The sequence below is a fragment of the Mya arenaria genome, chromosome 13 (assembly GCF_026914265.1).
Source record: "Mya arenaria isolate MELC-2E11 chromosome 13, ASM2691426v1".
Lineage (NCBI taxonomy): Eukaryota > Metazoa > Mollusca > Bivalvia > Myida > Myidae > Mya > Mya arenaria.
The window spans coordinates 20,143,672-20,166,838 of NC_069134.1; the positions used below are offsets into that span (position 1 = coordinate 20,143,672).

At 34.6% G+C, this 23,167-nt stretch overlaps 1 protein-coding gene across 3 annotated transcripts in view; it reads right to left on the bottom strand.

Moving 5' to 3' along the window:
• LOC128213471 (inactive tyrosine-protein kinase transmembrane receptor ROR1-like) overlaps positions 1 to 23,167 on the bottom strand; it is a 155,780-nt gene that overhangs the window by 72,998 nt on the left and 59,615 nt on the right. For 2 of the 3 annotated variants that reach the window (XM_052919197.1, XM_052919196.1), the window contains exon 4: positions 1,988 to 2,138. In XM_052919197.1, coding sequence (XP_052775157.1) covers positions 1,988 to 2,138 — 151 coding nt within the window. Of the gene's footprint in view, positions 1 to 1,987; positions 2,139 to 16,816; positions 16,944 to 23,167 lie in introns of those variants that run through there. The other variant, XM_052919198.1, reaches the window with a different exon arrangement.

The following is a 23,167-nucleotide window of genomic DNA, read 5'->3' on the forward strand; positions in this document are numbered from 1 at the left end:
CTATTTTTAGTAACAGTGACCTTGACTTTGGTCCCCACAGCCCCAATACCCAACTTGACCTGTATCTTCTGATGTGACACCTGTGTACCAAAAATTGTTCAAATCTGTCAAGCCTTTCATGAGTTATCGTCCGGAAACCGTTTTTCTATTTTTAGTAACAGTGACCTTGACCTTGGCCCCACCAGCCCCAATATCGAACTTGACCTGTATCTTCTGATGTTACACCTGTGTACCAAAAATTTTTCAAATCTGTCTAGCCTTTCATGAGTTATCGTCCGGAAACCATGAAAACCGACAGACCGACCGACAGACAGACCGACCGACAAACCAACCGATCGACCGACCGACCGACCGACCGACAAGCTCACTCCTATATACCCCCTCAAACTTCGTTTGTGGGGGCAAAAAAGCCATATTAAACTATGTAATATATATATATATATAGCACTAAATCTCTCAAACTTCCAAAATAACATTTAAATAGAGACAGATGTTTATTTTTAATTTTTTTTTAATACTTTGTCATCATTTCAATGCTGTATTTCCTACATTCTTTCTTCTGTTTAAAGGTCTTTAAATTTTAATTATATAATGCATAATTATGTAACAAAACCTTAGATAACCCTCTTAAGTGTAACATGTGTTTGAACTTAATTCATAAATGTGGGTTTCTCTTCCAAAAAAGCAAGGTAAAATAAATAACTTTTATATAACCTAAATATCTGCAGTAGAATTAATTACCTGGCCGATTTGTTTGCATTTGGGAGTGTCCTGCAAAGCCCAGTTGTGAATTAATAGCTGGATGTAAAGAAATGCTTGAATTGCGTAATAATCAGCCTGTCCCTTGACATAGTGCTGACAAATTATCGAAGCCCTGACAGAAAGGATAATTTATATGTAAGAATATACGACCCTTCTCAGCCAGACTCCTCCGACTTTAATTATAAATGTTATATAAGAAGATTCTTTGACACTGAATATTTTCTCTATTTGTCACACACTGGCTATTTAAGTAAGTAAGAGCGGCGTGGAGCGAATGTCGATGCTCTTCTGTGCTGGTTCTCTCTTCATTGATACAAGGGGAATAACTCAAATCTTTTAAATGTCAGAGTTGTCAGCTTTGCGTATTCACAGCCTCTAGCAACGTGTGTGTATTAGGAATGGTGTTTGAGTTATGGCCAGGGTTAAGGTTTTTACAGAAAGAGGAAATCAGCACTGCCAACGCTGCAACAACACCAAGGCTTTTACAATACCTTTTGCTTCAGCTTAAAATGTCAGCTTGATCTTGAATAACCAAGCTAGCTTTAAAACACTCAAATTCCATACTGATAACTTTGAAAAAAAAAAAAATACTTGTTGTCTTCAGTAATGTAAAGTTAATACAAAATGTATGTAGGTGTTTCATTAAATATAAAAAGAAACACTTTGCCTTAAGTGATAACGAAAACTTTTAACCACAAATCTGCCAATGTGTCAGTGTCACTTGCGAGTGTCACGGTTCTGAGAAAATAGTTCATAAAACCTTTGAAAAAAATTAACGCATTCATCTTTGAAACTAAGAAATGGCTGACGGGAATAGTAACACATTAATTGTCTTTAGTTATTGTCTTGTCTCCAACTCATTCTGTCTGGAACTTACCTTACTTTCATACACTATGCTGCAGCATGCAGGAATCAGCATCAGTAAGTTTTACAAATTTTAAAGGAATGCCGTTATTTTTCCAAGACAAAAATGTCAAGATTTGGTAAAAATTCAAGCTACAGCATTTTGTTTAATAAAGATCTACAAAAGTGGAATCTAGTTGCTTTTAGAATGACACAGAAGCATTCGCAGAATTTAAAAAAGAACATTTTTGTCTTGCCAGTATTTATTATTTGAAACGTTCTTGACAGTTTTTCCTTATTGCAATTTGCACTCTATATTTATAATTTACTTTATTATCAAACCAGAACACTCTTTATTTCCACCAATCAAACTACAGCTTACCCATTTCCCCTGTTCTGCCTTTCCAGCCAATCACTGTCCTTCAAATCATCCTCCCCATATGAGGCCCCATACGAGTTACCCAAGGAGTAGTCATACCCAAACTGGCCACTGTTAGGGTTGTAATTCATCGGTGTTGGCGTCTGTCCACGCACTGCAAAAAGAAAACAAATAAAATTACAGTTAAAATGTTAGTCTTAATTGAAAAGCGTGTTGACAATTTATTCCTGACTGACTTGAACATTTCATTTAGCTTCTTCTTCATGCTCTAATTTCTTGAACCATCTAAAGCCTTTCATTACAGGATTAAGCTGAGCTCACTATTTTTGTTGTGATTTTATTTGTATATATTTTTTTGAGTTCTAGGACTAGTAAAAAAATATTTTTATCATAATCATGATAAAAAAATTTATTCAGTAAAATCATGATAAGGTAAACAATCTTGCTACTTAAGATTGTTTTGCATTAAGAACTCTGAGAAATTAGAACCTGAGGTTGAACTGCTACCTATTGGCACATCAGGTGAGCCCAACACATTTTGTATAGTACCCTAGTAAGTTTAAGTTATTCTCAAGTCACCAGATTAGGTTCAAGCAGGTTGGGGGGTCTTATCTAGGCTGCTTCACCTCAAGGTCTATATGGACACTTTTATGTCCCATCAGTTTCCCTGTGCCATTAGGCAAGTAATTATCTTGATAACAAGAGGCCTGATCCAACTCAAATGTTATTGCCAAACATTCAAAGTTCTGGAAGTTCTTCACAGTTTTTATTCAGGCTCATTGCTCAGGATATAATGGTTGAAAATTATCATTTTGAAAATCTAAGCGAACATTTAAATATTGTTGATTTCAGTTGAACAAGGGGTATAACTGGACAGTTATTAAAGCCAGAGTTATGGGCCTTGTTATACATGTGATTCTCCTCTCTGGCAACATGTGTACCAAGTTTCATTGTTTTTTGAGATAAAGCCAAGGTCAATACACATGTATAAACACAGGCATTCGGTCTAAATCAAGTCTTATGGAAATCGTATGACTAATCAAGAAGGATTTGTAAATTGTACAAATACCAAGATACAGTCTTAATACAATGTTTTATTTCCAGGAATAAATCTGCTAGCCTCAAAATGAACTGCAGATCAAGATGGTATCTGAGAATATCTGTATTTTATCATCTTCAGGAAATAGAAATATCCTGGTCAACAACTGTTCATTCTTGTAAAACAGAAATAACCAGGTCAGAACATAGACTGTGCCCAGTTTTAGCATCATTACTTTGATGCACGATAATTGATAAGAAATGATTAAGAATAACACAACAGAAGAAGAGGGCAATTTTCGTTTATTTTAATTTAGTTTAAACTCATTTATTTTACAACGATTGTGAAACAAGCTATTGCAATTTATTATATTAATCACTCGTTGGCACGATGTTGCGTGAGAGTGTGGTCTTGAGTTGTGGGGGAAACCCGGAGGAAACCCACTTGTCAGACTTGGTGACCACAAACCAAACTCACATGCACTCAGGGCAGGAATCGAACCCATGTCGTCAAAAGGTGAAAAGCGAGTGCACAAACCACTGCTCTAACTGGACAACCAATTTTAATTTCTTTAATTTTATTTCAGCTTTGACTTGTTCCCAAGGGATTTCATGAAACAGGAGATTGTAGTAGGTAATATCTTTGAATTCAGATTCAAATTTATAATCATATAGCTGTTAATTTGAAATATGTTTCTCACATAAGCTCCTAACAATCCCAATAACACTTCAATGTAATACTATTTGACGTTTTTTAACATAAAGCCTTCTGGCAACAAAAAAAAAATTGCTACAGGAAATTCAAACCCTAACTTTATCATTTCCAGACCTATTCTTTGTCTATTATCAATGCCACATAACTCTGCAGAAGTTTTCCTGTACAGATTGATTGCTCGCGTCAGGAGTCATTGTCAGACCTGCTTCCATATGTAATTCTTCATCCTCCTTATCTTTATCAGCGGCCTGAGAAAATGTCTCATTAGCACCTCACAGACATTCTTAATGAAGTTTATGATCTGCTAGGTCTGCACTAAGCACACCAGTAGTTTGCATCTTAAAATCTGTTGTTGTTGTTTTTTTGCTTTTCGTTTCAAGTTTTGGCCCGCTACTAATCTGCCATATGTTAACCATTATGATGCTTCTAAAAAACCCGGTGTTGTTGTTGTTTTAATGTCAAGTTATGGCCTGCTATAGTATGCTGTAGACAAACAATACCTCTTATAATATGCTGCTGCTTTTTTCAATTTTCAGAGTAATAGTTCCCAGTTCACATCATCATGGTAGGGTTGCATGGGTGTTATCTGTTTCACATAGGCATGTAAGGGTTGCATTTGTGTAATCTATTTCACATAGGTATGTAAGTGCTATCTATTTCACATCATCATGATACTGGGTTGCATGGGTGTTTTCTATTTCAAATCCACATGATCCAGGGTTGCATTGGTGTTATCTATTTCACATCATCATGATAGGGTTGCATAGCTGTTATCTATTTCACATCAGCATGATAGGGTTGCCTGGGTGTTTTCTATTTCACATAGGTATGTAAGTGTTATCTATTTCACATCATCATGATAGGGTTGCATAGCTGTTATCTATTTCACATCAGCATGATAGGGTTGCCTGGGTGTTTTCTATTTCAAATCCACATGATCCAGGGTTGCATTGGTGTTATCTATTTCCCATCAGCATGATAGGGTTGCATGGGTTTTTTCTATTTCACATCATCATGATAGGGTTGCATTGGTAATATCTATTTCACATCAGCATGATAGGGTTGCATGGGTGTTTTCTATTTCACATCATCATGATAGGGTTGCATTGGTAATATCTATTTCACATCAGCATGATAGGGTTGCATGGGTGTTTTCTATTTCACATCATCATGATAGGGTTGCATTGGTGTTATCTATTTCACATCAGCATGATAGGGTTGCATGGGTGTTTTCTATTTCACATCAGCATGATAGAGTTGCATGTATTTATCTATTTCACATAGGCATTACTGGGTTACGTGGGTTTTATCTATTTCACATAGGCATTACAGGGTTGTGTGGGTGACATATATATTTCACATAGGTAGCATGACAGGGTTGCATGGATATCCTATATTTAAGACTGGTGTTACCATGCCAACAGCAAGACAGGGCACCATTGAAGTAGAGGTGCAACTGAGAAGAGGACTTTTACCAAGCAATACTAGAAATTGTAACAAATTATACAAAATCTGGTAAACAACAAAAGTCTCATTAAGTTCTAGAAAAAAAGTATATCATCCCATGCTGAGAGATGTCAGAGGTAACTAGCCATAAAGTTAGACAATAATTGTGCTCATATCTTCAAGTTCCCAAATGATTGTCAGCCATTAGCTGGCATGGGCCTTCAGTTTTGACTATATTATCGTCTTTCTCTGATTGCAACCACATGTACCCTCGATATATATCTTTATTCATTCATCATTTCAATGTTTTGTCAAGACCATTTTATTTCAAAATGCTTGCACAATAAAACTTTCTCCAGTTTCTAATGATTATTTCCCAAAATGTGGGGCTGTCAGCATGATAACCAGGGGGCGATATGCGTAGGCAGAGCTTTATTCAGTAGTATCATAGAGAAGCTCTAACTGCATATATTTAACAACGGTATCCTTTTCAAAAGTGCATTTTGTTAAAAATAGAATTAGTAAACCAATGAAAACCAAGCTAGCTCTTGACATAAGCTACCTTACACACCAAGTTTCATCACCACCATCAATGCTAACTAATGTTATTGGGAGGAAACCAAACCAATGTTTGACGTCTGCCTGTCCGCACATTTCCGAAGACACCCTCCCGCCCCACGACATCCTCATTCTAAAAAACATGTCTTTCATTGAAAACCAGATTAAAAAGGAAGTAAAAGGTAAACCATTCCTCAAGAAAGTCTACATGGTTTTACCAGTTAATTTTAGAAGAAGATTTCCTATACAACGTGTGAACGAAATGCGTTACCGAAATGCGCAATCCACATACATGTAGCATTGAAGTTCTTATCATGGGTAACTGCAAGTGGTATGTTGCATGCAAGTTTGCATCTCTAGAGCTAATAGCTTATGTTATGTAATATGAGGTCCTTGATCAGTTTGGAGTTCTCCGGACTTGATCATGCAGTTCTAAAGTTCTAAACTTGTCATGTGCTTTTTCCTGGTCCTTGGATGGGTGTTCTCCTCTTGCTCCAAAGCAGTGAGGTTTTTTAAAACTTTTCATCAGATTGTACAGTTTTTGAGTGTGACAAATTGTGTGCTGTAGGACTCAAGATGACTGCATCCTTGTATGTCAGTAAGCTCATCGAGGCGATTTCGCTTAATGCAATAACTTTTTTTCCATGATAACATTTACAACATGTAACAGATGGAGCCAGAAGATACAGCATTAGCCACATGGGAACACTATAACCTGATTCCAGTTTTGTCAAAAACAAGACCACACTTTTATGCCAGACAGGCGGTCTGCTGGAATGTGGCACTGTAACACCCATGCCCTTACAACATAATGACAGGGTATAAATCATTCATGTAATTGTCGTGGCAATCTAATTCTAGAATTGCCTGACGATGACAAATGTCCCCACTATATGACTAGTGACAACCCAAATCTGGACATAGATAGTGTGTCCCAAACCTCATACATTTCAGGTTAAACACAAGTTGTAGCCTGTATGGGTGTAATTCAAAGAGTTCATTTATATTTACCAGGTAACATACTTAATCCCAGATGTAATGATTAAATCTCAAAAGATTTGGAGCAATAAATTGGCCAATAAACATTAAGGCTTGACACAGTGTATTTTTGTAACATCTAGCAACTAGATAACACCCTACAAGTTTTGATATTTCATTTCCCCAAAGTTGTTTGATATCAACAGCACAAGCATTGTCATCAAAACTTTTATGATTGATGAATATTACGTTCAATCATGATTATTTCTTAAAAACTACCAAAATAGGTTCCATTCAACAATCCTGGTCTTGTCATATGTACCCTGTCAATGAGTTTTTAGGAAATCACCTCCAAAATTTCTTGTTACCAGTATACGGCATAACAAAGTTGAACATTTTTTCAGAAAAGTCTATTTAAAATTTGTCTGCAAATGCAAGCTTTATGCCAAAATAACAACATTCAGAACATGATTGCTTGAGTTGCAAAACTACGAAATTTCGGTAGGTCTGTGTCTTCTCTTATGACAATATAAGCTTCCGTCTCTGACAGATATCATAACTCACATTTAGATGCCAATCAACATGTAGTGATTTCCCCTGAAGATATTTCTAAAATTATGACTGTGTAGATTTTCGGTGCACCCAAAATGGATGGTTTCCTGTCCTCATAAATTCTGATGAAAACCAAACGGTCTTACATGCCAAGCAATAAAAGCAATTTCTAACATTGCAAGCTGTACAAGACTCTGTTTCATGCCAGCTATATCATTAATCATATATGATTTTATATATTTTCAGGGCTTTTAGCTGATTCTTGTTTTGACACCAGGAATTTTTCAGAACATTACGTAAGCCTAATCTGATCTATTGCTGCAAATGTAGGTATAACTGTCAGCCTTGATTCTACAGACAATGCTAGTGTTATTCCAGTTTGCAAGAGGCTATGACAGTTATGTTACCGGTATGACATCTTTTTCTCTCTGTGCAAGAAACCCTGAGGTCACAGGTTTGATGACCGAAGATGTCGTTTTCTTGTTATGAGCCAATTAGACACAGGAGTACTGGTTTTATACCAAGATGACTTAAGAATTGAGCTCAGAAGTTGGTACCAGTCTATTTTATTAATTTAAATTATTTAAAACATCCAAAACATCACCAGGTTAATATACCAATGGTATTTCAGATACTGTAAACATGAAACTATGTAGGTGGCATTTTTGGTCAGCATTTATTCAGAACCTCCAAATCACACTGAAGAATGTCTCTGCTGCATTTTAATAAAACAAACCCTGTGGAGTGCAACACACCTATATGAGGATCCCCGGGGTGATATATGGTCACTCTATCAGGCTCACGTTACCTTAGAAACACATACATCAACACCGTGGTAACAGAACTGCTATCAAATCACCAAAAGAGGAAGAATCTTGTTTCTTTTTTATATTCAGTTCGGCACTTGCACGTAAACCAGGCTGTTTATCAAAGGAGGTGATAGCTAGATAATTTTGTGCATGTCATTTGACTTGTAATTTGTCACCATGTTTTTAATTTTGGAGATGGCCACATGGAGCTAAAGTATGTAAACAGATAGGACATTCATAAGGACATGGACATGTGTCTGAAGTCCTTCAAACTGAATTAATTACAAGTTCTTAAATACACTACTTGATGCACAAAATCAATCAACAATCATTCAATTTATTTTTTTCGAACGGTAGTGCTGCATGTAAATTCCAGCACTTGTCTCATTGTCATCTTAAATCAAGGGGCTTAACTGAACAATCATTTAATCTAGAGTGATGGGACTTGCAATGTAACTATAATCATCTGTACTTGTTTGCATGAACAGTGTGTCATAAGCAAAATGGATGTGTTCACGTTGTAACCATTTTTGTACCATTAGCAACAAGCACATCAACACATACATTTTGAACAAATAACTAAATTTACATATAAACATATATTTAAATATCAGTATTTAAACTGCTGGATATTTTTGTCGAAATTAATGAAATTCAATTTCCAACTTTGTGAAACTCCAAATTTTCATTATTATTTTACCTTCACAAAGGAAAATTTGATACCTAACACATGGTGTGAAAAAGGGTGTTTCAAGCATTCCTATGAAAAAATCTCCAATTTAATTGATAATTCGAAGTTCATTGGACCCAATGATACTAAATATATTTGACATTTTTTATTGCCCACGTTTTTTTCAAGATATATTTATTGCATCATGGGATACCCGCCCAAGGTATCAGGCACCAATAAATCGTGCCGGAATTGAAAGGTCCGATGTACTCAATATCACAAAGAATCCAAAGGAAATTTCATCCACTTTAATGATCGCTAAATATTCTAATAAAAATTTACATCTGCCAGATGCATGAAATTGAATAGATTTTTTTTTCAGTTGTACAATTCAAGCATCATTATCAAGTTAAAACGGAAAAGGAACACTTTTAAATTTAAATTAGTTATTGTTATCGTAGAGGGTTAACGTCTAAACAGAATTACTGGTTCTCTTTTAAGAACAGAGGTGATGAAAATTCGTAAATTGTGGAAATGTTCCGAAATACTTGAAATTGTAGTCTTTCAGCAAATTTGAGTAGAAAAATCATGTTTTATCGAAAGAAAGAGTAAAAACAGTGCCAAAAACCGTTAAGAGTGATCAGACCTTTTGAAAGACGAACATCAGACATTATACTACTTTGAAAACCAGATCTGTGCCAATCAGCGTGTTTTACAAGAGGGTCTCTATCAAATCAAGAAATGCTGCCAAAATTGTTTATATTGTCAGTAAATAAAATACCTCACCCGCTCCATAAATCACTCACCTCTCACTTCCGAGACACAGGCAGGGACATGGTGTTTATTCACAAGATTAAAACCTTGATTAAAATTCGTGCCACCAAGAAAAAATGTGTTTTTAAGAATATAAACTTGTGGGTTTTACACCACAAGTATTTGCTTAGCTATCATTAGGTCGAACCTATATAGAAATTTACTAAAGAAAACGTCACACCGCTGATGTCATATAGAAAAACCATGACAAAATGATATACAATTAAATATATTAACAATTTATCTTACATATAATTTATGTGTACTAACATTACGGAACCAAATAAGCCATCTAAATCAGCTTGTACCTTGAAAACCATGACAAGCAGAACTCAAATTAAACATTGGACACTTGAGGGTTGCCACATATTTTCAGAAATTTCCACTTTGGGTTTGATAACCCAGTTATAGAAGACATTTTCTGGAATTGTATGTCACTGTGCGCCCATGCCTTTTCTTTATTAACTGGCAAAGGCCACCATAGAAAAAAACATGTAGTTTGCGGTGATCAGTAATTGACAAAGTTGTTGTAGCCAAAGTATAATACTAAACCGATCTATGTTTTTGGTCTTGCCTAACAAAAGACAGGAACTGGAAGATTGTAACAGATGCATCTCTCTTTCCCAGCAGACCCCCACAATTCAATGTCACTGAAGCAGCACAATAAATTACTAGCAACTGTTTTTAATTCCAGCTGGCTTGGTTTAATTGCTGCAGATAAATTTTAATTTGTAAATATAAACTTAAGTCTACAGTTCTTTTACAGAATAAACTTAGGGCTATTGAATAACCAAAAGATTCTTATATAATTATAAAAAATGTATTGTATTGCAACAGCTTCATTATTATGTTATGTTTCTACAATCCTCATTAGTTGATAATTTAATTGTTTTTAACACAAAGCATATCCTACATGGTTCTGATAACTGAGTCTGCAACTGACCTCTTGCAAACTTATGTGCATTTTTTAGGGTGTGTTAATAACTGCTTACTGTTAGGGAAATCTTATCTTATTCTGTAGCAGTTGTATTCTGTCATTAATTAATTTTTAGTGCAAAATAATCTTTACTTTGGCTTGTTAACAAGCCCAATGTTATCATTAAGAATTCCGAAGTAGGATGGAAGCCATATCTGAAAGTTATTTTATGGAAAATTAATCTGATAACCAGTCAACTCACTGAAGAATATGAGACCTCCGACCAGTCTAACTTATCTAGCTTTTGATTGGTTCATTAAATGTTATCAGGTGTCTGATTGGTGGATTAAGGTTAATGCAGGGTCATGTAAGGTCAATGGTATGTAAACTGCCCTATTATTGGGTGATTTATGAGCACATGATAAAGTCCAGTCAAGATGGCTACCATTGATATGTCATGATTCATGTGTTATGACATATTGTTATATTTGGCTCATATTTTACTGGCAACATGACCAGTGCTTATCTTAACAAGTAATTGATTTAAGGCACTGTATTTCCTTTCAATTTTGAAATAAATTATCTCTAGTAAACTCAACTGTCAGAATGAATCAAGTTGACACATGGCAAACACTACAAGATAGAAATTAATTAAAGAAAAGAGTTATATTTCTGTAAGACTGCGCTTATTTTAGACAAAATTTATGTATTCATAATAAACAATGTTATTATATGCCATCAAATTTCCTTGTCCAATATCAGTATCAGCATAGTAGCATGTTTTGAGTGCTTCCTTTAACAGAATGATGATTATTAAAAAAAAAAATACAATTTAATTTTTTCTCTTCAGTAACATATATTTTTAAGAACGTTCTATATTTCCTTTAGAAATCATTTCGAGTGTATTCAATTGCTGATTTGTGTTTATAGTAAAAAAAAAGCAATAAATAATAAATGCAATTGATTTATGACAACATCGGAAATGTGGTGTAAAATCTGTGCAGTTTGTTGGTTTAAGTGCAATTAAACAAGAATTTAATCGAGGTAGTCATATAATAAAAGGAATACTAAGATAAGAAACTTTTATGACAACCTGTATCACGTTTTGTTTGGTGTAAAAACATGCATTTGTTGTGACCCCATTCGCGGTCTTGACGGAGACGCCTCTACACACTGAACTCAACATCATGCAGGACGTCAGAAAAGTGTCATGTCATCATATCACTTATGTATTTGAATAATTATGTTGTATTCAAAAGTGGAATATTGTATAAACATGAAATTGAGAGCTTAACATGATGTGTGTACAACTGCATGTCTTTTCTGATTTGATGAAGGGGGCATAACTTGTGCAAACCTTAAACTAGAGTAACTTATTGAACTCTACATAGTAGTACTTGTACGTAAATGTGAGAAATGTATTTTTATTGTCAAAATGAGTGCAAAGTTCATCTGATTATATCCAATGATATTCATTCTATGTTGCGGCAATTGTACTGTCTTGCTGTAGTGATATTTAGAGTGAACGCCAACGAAGAAGGTTGTATATGTTGCGCCCGCTTACACGAAATGTTACAACATCAAATACATTTGCAAAGCTTGCATAAGATCTTAGCAAATATTTTCGAAGGTTACCCCACACACTATTTTTCAAAATCCATCAGACTAAAATTTGTTGTAGGAAGGTGCAACTCTTCATCTTTGAGGTACGAAAATGATCTCTTGTCACTTCCTGTTAGGATAAGTGTCAGCTGTTTAATTGTTTTGTTTCTAAATAATCCACATCTTGGAGGTATAATGTAAATATTTTTGTATAAGTGTATGCCTGGAACCATTTCATAATTTTGATGCTCCCCTTTATGTGGCGTACACGTCAATCAGCAGATTTTCGTAATCATCATGTTTTTATAACGCAGGTTTTGTGCAAATTGCATGATTTGCAATTTCAGAAAGATGGCAGGTTCGTCTTTAGCACACCGTGGAAGTCAACAGTAATCAGACTTAAATAAATACCTCTTTGTTCATAACAAACACATGTAAAATTACATTTTCTCTGGAATCGATCATATGAAGATTCTGATTGGTTTGAAATGTATACGATTACAGATTACCGGGCATCTTTAAACTCTATATATTTTAAATTAAATTAACAAAAATACTTCTTCAATGTTATATACCGTAAATATCCTATTCAACATGCCAGGCGCAGACTTTTTCCCTTTGCCCTAAATTAGAACCTTTTATTCCATTCATGATTTTTTTTCAAATCCGTTAATTCGATGATCAGTCATATATGGAGTCAAAAATATGAAATATGACAACACTTGTCTCACTGACCCGTCCATATACTGTGATCGATTGCACATAAAATCAATACAACTTTGAAGGGTTGAGGCCCTTTTTTCTGTTTGACAATGCATAACAACAACTTATTGTGATTACGTGACTTAAATCTTTTGCACCTCTCACTGTATAAGATTGGGCTGTGTTTCGCATGATACGCATGAAGTCAATGTCTTTAAAATGGCGGAATGGGTTGCTTCCATCAGAAAAAAATACATTTTTTTTAGTTTAGAGTTAAGGTGACTCACAACACTGCCTTGTTCCTGTCACAGAAAATAGACCAGGTGAATGTTTAAGGGCATGAACATTGCATAGGACAATAACTGGTAACTGTTTGTGATCAAATCACATGCATGGTAAATTGCAGGAAATAAGTACATTTTGAAAACCATTCGAAATGATCAAAATATCATATTTTTCTCAAGAAATACGACTGTTTTGGAGTTCTTTATTCCTGTAACTTTTCAGGCCTTGATTCTTAATTTTCTGAAGGTGTAAAACATCTCAGTGTTTCCTTGGGGAACTCGCCTTTCAGCAATCAAGTTGCTTTATTTTGAAACCAGCCTTAATGAAACAAGACTTTAACACATTAGAGCAGCTTTTTACTTGTCAATTATGGTGAAAATATTTTTGTTTCCATGGTAACAGCAGTAAAGCCATGACCTCTACATCATTATTTCACTCTAGAACAATGTATTGATTCCAGGGAAACAGTCTGTTATTTGGTATGGATTAGCACTAAAATAGGGAACAGAAGTACTCTGAATGGGAAACCTCATCTCACAGCATCGTAAATTAGAATTAGCATCTGAAGTCAACCTAAATTGTTTTGCAATACATCCATTACTTTGAATGTGATTAATCACATCGAAAACCTTGGAAACCTTTCTTGCATTAAAGATATAAATTTTAATCAATCACTGGTTTAAAACAAGGATCTACAAATAAATAGATATTGGTGTTGACATAACGCTATCTTCATCACAAATGGTGATACATCCTTAAAGCTTTCTATGCAGTTTATATAAGGGGCATTACTCAATTGTACACAAAGATTTACACTGAAATAGTTGTCTTTCAATGAAAACAAAGATGTACTGCCTAATCTAAGGGAGAAAACTTGAAAGTTCATCAAATATGTTTTTCCACAGTTATCTTTCTTTCCACAGGTGCATACATAATATTATTTATTTATAGAGAATTTTTTACAAATAGATTATTACAAAATATCTATATTAGAATAAAAATACAAAGCAAAATTACCAACAACATTGAGAGACTTGTTTGTCAACTTGAATTGTAATTCATTTCCATTCAGTGACAAACCACTTTCAAATGATACCAACATTTAACACTCCTATGAAATAGTATAGAGATTGGTCGAACACTATCAAAATGAATGCATACCAGATTTTAACAGTTTCTTTGCATATTTTAAACCCAGAGTAGAGTCCCACTTAAACCGCAGAGCAAAGTTTCAGTCCTGGAGTCATGTAAGTCTGGCTACATAGTGGGCTCGAAGCTGGACAAGACACCCTGGTTTCTTCGGGTAGATGAGTACCCTGGCTTAGTGGTCATAAAGCTGGACAAGACACATGTTTTTTTACGGGAAGATGGGAACCCTGGCTTAGTGGTTATGAAGCTGGACAAGACACATGGATTTTTTCGGTTAGTTGGGTACCCTGGCTTAGTGGTCACGAAAATGGATCAGACACATGGGTTCCTTCGAGAAGATGGTTACCCTGGCTTAGTGGTCACAAGGAAGACAAGACATCTGGGTTCCTTCAGGTAGTCAGGTACCCTAGCTTAGTGGTCGCCATGCTGGACAAGTCACATTGGTTTTTTCTGGTAGATGGGAACCCTGGCATAGTGGTTGCGAAGCTGGACAAGCCACATGGGTTCCTTCAGGTAGCTGGGTACCCTGGCTTAGTGGTTGCAAAGACGGACAAGCCACATTGGTCCCTTTGCATAGACGGGTACCCTGCCTAAGTGGTTGCAAAGACGGACAAGCCACCTGGGTCCCTTTGGGTAGATGGGTACCCTGGCTTAGTGGTGGGAAGCTGGAGGCGTTCTCTGACTTAGCGGTTGCAAAGCTGGACGAGCCACATGGGTTCCTCCAGGAAGTTTGGTATCCTTGCTAGGTTGTCACAAAGCTGGAGGAGTACCCTGGCTTAGTGGTCACAAAGCTGGAGTAGACATATGTGATCATTCCGGTAGACGGGTACCCTGGCTTAGTGGTTGCAAAGCTTTTAGAGCCACATGGGTTCCTCCAGGAAGTTTGGTACCCTTGCTTGGTTGTCATGAAGCTGGAGGAGTACCCTGGCTTAGTGGTCGCAGAGCTGGACTAGACACATGTGATCATTCCAGTACATGTACATGAGTACCCTGGCTTAGTGATCGCGAAGCTGGCCTAGACACATGAGTTTGTTCAGGTAGACGGGTACCCTGGCTTAGTGATCGCGAAGCTGGACTAGACACATGAGTTTGTTCAGGTAGACTTGTGAAACAACAAAACAGTCTCCTTAAACATCATGGCAACATGATTCATCTTAAATGTTCATTGTTATGTCAATACTGCATCTTTTGATAAAAAACTCAATTTTTTATTTCCTGAAAAGGAGGCACTAAGGCCATGAAAAACATATCTTTAGTTTCTCAGGCGCATTTAAAGAATTATGGGGGAAAAAATATTTATTTATTTTTATTTCAAAATCTATTTTTGTTAAATGAAAAAAATAATGCAACAGAGTAAATAAACTAAACATGATTGTTTTTGTCCTAATTGAAACACATTAATTTTGTAAAACATTTTATTCAATTTTTTAATGAACAACAATATGAAAGACATGTTTATTGTTGCATTTATACTGCAGCTGTCATGATCATGGCAGGCCACAGAAATAATTCCAAACATTTGTTGAACATGCTTCATTAGCAATAAACCAAAGATTTATTGGAATAAGAATCATTCACCCTCAATATCTTGTACCCTCTCCATATGCTGCTGTCACTTTTGTCCATTAAAATATCTTTTGGCTCATTTATTTTCTTTGCATCAATTTATGTATGTATTCTGTATTTTTTGTACTTGATTATTCAAATCATTTTTGATGAATTTGAAACAAGAGCCAGCAGGACAGAATTTGAAACTTGGAAAGACAGAATTTGAATCAAAAATCAGCATTTGAAACATTTATAGAAAGTTTTGGAAACAAAAGTCAGCATTTAAAACCAAACACAGAATTTGAGAGAAAACTGAGTAACAATATACTGTATGGGAATCTAATGTCTTATCACTATGAATATTTATTTTAAAATTTCTGCATGTTTTCGCTGCGCTGAAGGCTGTTTGAGGTGTTACCATTTGAATAAATAGAAAAAAACACAAGCAAGTACTTAAAAGATTATTAATCCATTTGGAGAAAAAAAAGTTACAGAAATATAAATAAAACTGTAAAGAAGTACACTGCTTTATTGACTTATAGAACAGTTGATCTTTTAATGATTTGTAACAAGATAATAATTCCTTACATATATCTTTATCATAGACAAGAGCCATTAGCAAGATAACATAGAATCACTTAATTCCCGAGCTAATGAATCCTCTCAAAATAAATAAGCCCCCATTCCAAAACCTACTCACCTCCCAGCTGATCTTACAGGAGTTATCTGGAAAAACATATTTATCCCAAGACTGATGAGCAACCATTTGTCAAAGGCTCTTAAAAATGACATCACATTAAATCATGCAGTTATTTACAAAGAGGATTACAAAGCATACCCCCTAAGATAGATTCGTAACATGCCAGTAGTTTGAGGAAAAAACATCAGTTTCTTACTAAATAATTAATTAATTCTTCAATCATGTGAATTCTAACATTTAATGGTAATACCAGCCATGAAACAACTAATTATTGTTATGATACAAACCAGCAGTTAATATACATATCAATTTGAGGTCTTAATTTAGTTACAAAGCTACCCAAAACTTTACCTTTTTTGAGTATCTCCATCACTTCAAATTTATATCATGAAAACTCAGCACCGTAATCATTCAACTTTCTCTTAGAATTTATTTTGTTTCAGTTTCAAAGTTCTCTTTTAAATAATAGTTCACCATCCAGCACCAATAGAAGGGAGGCTAATCATGTTTCCATTAAATAGCATCAAGGGAGATCATTTCTTATTTTAATATTTTGGCTCCTTACAAGCATATTTGCATAATTCTATTTATGACAAAACAATTGCTTGTTTCACTCAAATGTTTTCTTAAAAGTATATTTTGTGTTTTTAACAATGGCTACGCTTTTTTTCATAACAAATTCTTGAGTCTGTGTCTGGCGATTTAAATGCATTTCCCCAATACCTTCAAATATTAACCAATGAAATATAAACGCCAATACGTTACTCATTATGTAATACATTAAATAAATAGCCTATGATCAAGGCTTATTTTTGTAAAATTGTTTTAAACTGTTAACTCCCATTTTGAAATCACGGAGGCTCCCAGGTTTTGTTAATTTGTTTCCACGATTCTCATGTAACCAGGCATAATAACATGTCTATGAAAACACTACTAAAATTGCCTTAATTCACCTAGAAGCTAAATAGCTACACTTCAGGATTCCAGATCAAAACTCTGTTCCAATGTGCAATAACAACAGATCAGGGTAATGGCCCGAAAGAGGGGGGGGGGTCTCCCTATTCCTTCCATCAATAATAACAATGGATCAGGTGAATGTTGCCATGGAGAAAGGGGCTACCTTAGTAAATCCTCCAAAATGACAACACTGAATCTGGTCTTTGTCGCCAAAGAACGGGGTACCATATTCTGTTCCTGTCCAACTCAGCAAAGTAAAGTATTGCCAGTATGCTACATAATCATATTCTAAGGGACTCATCTTTTACAGAGTTGTTTTTAAAGTTGAATATTCTGTTTGAGATAAAGTGCCAAAATCCTGGCCAGCAACATCCTAAATATATGGATTTTTTCCGTGTATTATAAAAAATACATTAAACTTATAAATCAGCTGAAATATATTGACAGCTGTCATATTTCTATTTGAGTTCAATTTTAAATCTTCATTTTACGATAATAAGCTAAAAGACATGATGACATAATGTTAAATTGACTAGCATGCATTTAAGTGTTTACTTTTATGATCTTAAAGTCCATACCGGACAAATGCAGAGGATTATTACAACTAATTCGGCACTTGAAAAGGCTATCTATGAACAAACAATGATGTAGGATCTCTTGAAATCTTCCCTATCATGACAACAAACGTACCGAAAAATATTCCTAAGTTGAAAATGGTTCTAAAATGCTGTTTTAAGTCCATGAGGACATTCCTCCAATATTATTTGCACCCAACTGCTACAAAATATTTTTAGTTTTAAACAGAACACTTTGTTATGTTGTTGTTGTTGTTGTTTGACAAACAATGCTGTTAGAACTGCTGTCTCAAGTGGGCCTTTTTTCTTTATATGGTAGCTCCTTAAAAAGAGAGAAAATTACAGTGTCCTTTAAATATTTATTTTTTTCGTCTTATTTTGTCAGTTATAATTAATATCACCAGCAGCAAATATTACTAGACTGGTTAATCCTTCTATTTTGGTCAAAGTTAGCCAAAATATTTATTGATTTGTAAATATTATTATTATATCCAATTATTTATATTTACCAATAAAATCATGTGAATGAGCAAAACTAACCAAAATAGCTTGTGGACAACTTATCAAAGTTTAATACCAGGTGTGTAGCTGACTGTACCCAATACACAGTGGCGTAGTGAAATTTTGACACGTCAAAGTTTTTGTCATACCAAAACCGCTGAATTTGAAATACAAACTGAAGGGTGGTTGGGGGTGAAGAGGTTGATATACCCCCAGGCATCGATCTACATAATCCCAAATTGGCCCTAGCTACGCGTCTGGATACAACTAAGGTTGCTGAATAATGTTTTAGCAGTTACAGTTACTTTTGTTACTTTATGCAGTTGACATTATAGATTTTGTTTTCTTTTGTGTTAACCAACATTACATTAGTAACAATGTATAATTGCTTGAATAATCTTTCTTCCAAAAGAAGCAAAACATGTTGCAGAGAGGAAAACTACAAGAATACATTGGAAAATCAATGTAAATGGATCAGAATTGACCAAAATGGCCGATTAAAACCCCATTTATCATCATTAAGAAGGATGGAGGAAAGAAAGGAAACAGACATTTACATTCCATTACCTCTGTCACTCAACATATTGTCCCCGCCAAGTGGCAGTCAACAGAAATCCTTGGCTTTTGTCAGCCTAATCTGAGACAGTCCTAAGATTTTAAGAGAAATCAGCTTTATTTGTTTGTTCTAGTTGTTTGTTTCTTGAAAACAATTTAATGCAGCACTTCCCTTATTATGGAAATAGAGACCAGAAGACACAACTTTGTTAAAGAGATCAGAAAAAGCAAATTGAGTAATGCCAAAACAGTCACTCACATTTTTAAAGATTCATTTTATTCTTAAATGTACCGAATTTGAATAAAGTAATATTTAAAAACTGTGTAGCCTTCAGCATCTGCCCACTGTATCTTGAGCATAAAAAATGCTTGATGTAAAGTCATCATATCCAAAATGCATTATCCACATAATGGCTCATAAAAATTGAAATAATGCATAAACAACATCTTAAAACATTATCCACTTTATTTTTTCATATTAAAATGTAGAAAAAACTGAAGAGTCTTAAAACAACTTTTACAAAAATATATTTATCTGCACATTTATCACATGGCTCAGAGTCGTTCCGCCCCGGTTTATAGTCGTAATATATATGATTTACAGCCGGAAAATATGAAATTCAGACAATAATTATCTCAACCGTTTCAGTATCTCTTCAGGGATAGATAATGTACAGTTTAAGGGAGTCAGCGCAATCCCATAAACCCAGACCCATGTAAATTCAAATATTACTGTAATTTTATGCATTACAGTGCATTTTTTTCTCTCCATCATAAAAAACTTCTATCATAACAAAAACTGTCCATAATATCAAACAATTTTTTTTTACATTATGAGAATGATATAGCATTCATTCAAAAACGATTATGAGCCTCCAGAATAATTAAAGGCAGGTTATAAACTCCGAAATTGAAAAAAAAAATCCCTAACAAAATGTCCATATGGGTACAGTTATTAACAATTCTGTAAAACAAAACTGGCATGCCACTAACATAGCATTTGCTGCATGAAAGACGCTCACAAGAAAGTCACGTTAATGGAGCTTGATTAACAAAGGGAAGTAATTTGAATAGTCATTACTTTTACATTTTGAGTGTGCTCTTTTTGCGATTATAATGTAATGTGGCTTATTTTTTCTCTGTGCAAGACGTTAATAAGTATATTGTTGACAACGTGTGTGTTTACGAAAATAATAATTTTGTAATTAAAATAGAATGTCACCAGTTATTAGCCTCAAAGAGAGCCCATAAAAATTGGTATGCAATGAATGTTACCAATATTTTATGATGAACGCAGATACCTGGTTGTGATATTAATTGTTGCTTTTAATTTGCGTAACGAAAAATCCAGTCCTAAAATTAATTTTATGATGTCAGATCAAAGCATGTGAGAAATGGCTGACTAAAACATCCCTTTGTAAGCTTTGGTGCATCACTGATTTAAAGACAGCATAAATAAAAATATGAGCTTAAACTGAATTTTATCTGTTAAGCAAATCATCAATTTATTCTAATTAATGTTATTTCACCATCTTCTTTCATCTTGTTTGGGTTTTATTCCCCTATTTATCTGTTCAAAAGCATCCAGCCAGTATTACCAACTTTCTGACTTTCGGTTGCCTAATGGAACACAATTTCTTCAAGCAATGCCAACTTGTTTTTTCCTGAGTTTGATCGACACAACATTCGCATAAAAATTCCACAACTGCAAAAGTCATCATAATAACCTCATTGCCTCTTGGAACGATTTATTTTCTTTTCCTATGAGGCATATATCATCATCATTCAAACGCTCATCTCAAATGTGGTTTTTCCCGCGGGAGTTAACATAGGGGTTTCATTCCGTACAAAAAAGGTGCTAAACGATCTTTGCATGTGTTATATAAGTATCATAAAGCAGAATTTCCTTGATGCTGGAATCATTTTCGGGTGCACTTCATACAATTTAATATGCCCAAGCAATATATAATGAAAAAATCATCTCAACGTTAATATGTTTTAGATGAGAAAAACACCCAAGCTTCAACAGACCGCTTTCCCTCATTGCTATTTTGACAAACTCATTATAACTTTCAAACAAGAAAACAAATCTTCATCATAATGTTTCTTTTTTAGATACAAAAACTGTCAGTTTTTCTTGATTTCTCACAGAAAATGACAACAATATTTAATCAAAACGCTTCTAAAATTTTAAGTATTTAAACCTTGGACCATTCAGAAAATATCATTCTTAAAACTTATTTTTTGTCTTGGCACAAGCTAGTTTTTGCGAAAATCCATGGAAACCAGACTGCTGACAAAAAATCAGATCGCAGATTTTTATATATCAGTTCAAAAATTGATATTTTATGCATTTTTCTTAAACCGTTTGTAACGGTTTCAGCCATAAAACATTAATTTTCGAACAGAAATATGAATATCTACGATCTGATTTTTTGTCAGCAATCTTATATCATCGATTTGCACTTATTTACACAAAAATTTGCTCTTTCCAAGACAAAAAATAAAAAAGTAGTTAAAATGGTCAATCTGTGAGAGTGCAGCTTTAAATCATGAGTTCTGCATAGGAAACACCAATGCTTGTCTCTTTTTTTCTTTTTCAAGTTAAACAAGGGGGATAACTCAACAATTATAAAAGCCAGAGCTACTGGCCTTGCTACGGTATACAAAACAAAAAGTAAAGCCAGAGTTAACGGCCTTGCTACGGTATACAAAACAAAAAGGAAAGCCAGAGTTAACGCCATTGCTACAGTATACAAAACAAAAAGTAAAGCCAGAGTTAACAGCATTGCTACAGTATACAAAACAAAAAGTAAAGCCAGAGTTAACGGCATTGCTACGGTATACAAAACAATAAGTAAAGCCAGAGTTAACGGCCTTGCTACGGTATACAAAACAATAAGTAAAGCCAGAGTTAACGGCCTTGCTACGGTATACAAAACAATAAGTAAAGCCAGAGTTAACAGCCTTGTTATACATTTGCAAATTGTCGTTGGCAACATGTGTACTAATTTTCATTTCACATATTGTTTTATTGATTTGTTTTTATGGCCTTGAAGGTCAACCTTGAAAATGACATCATGGCCATAACAAATTACAACAACATTTTTTCTTCAAAAAACAAGACAAGCTTAACAAAAGATAAGAGCAAAACATTTTGTATACTACCTTGAAATGAAAAATCTTTATAATGATATATTTCTTGTTGATTTTATAGCCAATTTTTTTCAATATTTTCATGCAGGTGTTTGAAGGTGGTTACGATGTGTGGTCCCATCCACTGAACAGCTGTGAAAGTGGACATTTTTCATCCATAATTCCCCTAACACCCAGCCTGTCAATCACAATTTCATTTTTCTCTTAATATCACCATGTCATGGACTTTTGACTAATTTCCTATCCCTTTGGGGCAAGGCTGGCCAGAGATATTAGTATTAATATGTTAATGGTATTTCAGATTTCTTGCAAGATTGTAATCTAAAATTTCACCATCAGGAGCCCTTGTCTGAATTTGGACACCCATAAAATTGGAGACACACTTTGCATTCAAGTATTAAACACTTAAATCTTTAATATCAAAACCATCAAATTCTCAAATCAAAATTTAAACATCACAAATACTATGATACTGTATTTTTCAAAGGAAGGTGACCATATTTATAAGATGAAAATACAATGGCCAACTGATCACATTCATCCTAATGAGAAAAAACTCTTAAATTATTTATGCCAAAGACTGCTAAACTACTAAATGGACATTAATAGCTACTTTATGTGGCTATTGAGTACTGTGCAAAGTGCTGAAAAAACATCAGAAACCTAGCCAGTGTGCCAAAACCATAAACCTTTATGACCAAGTCCATTAAATTCCAACCAGTGGACACTTCCAGATTAAAGCAGGTCCTGCCCTAGTAAAACATAAGGATTCTCATTTTAGGGATATAAAACTTGTATCAAGTTTCAGACTGTAATTGGTCAAAGTGGACTCTTCAATATGGCCTTTATTTTCAGCCAAGAGGGTACACCAGTGACAAAGGCAGTTTTGATGAGCCTCTAAATGGCTAGGGAATACGAACCCAGGAAGTGGTCAGTACGGCTGGAGTGGTCAGTGTGA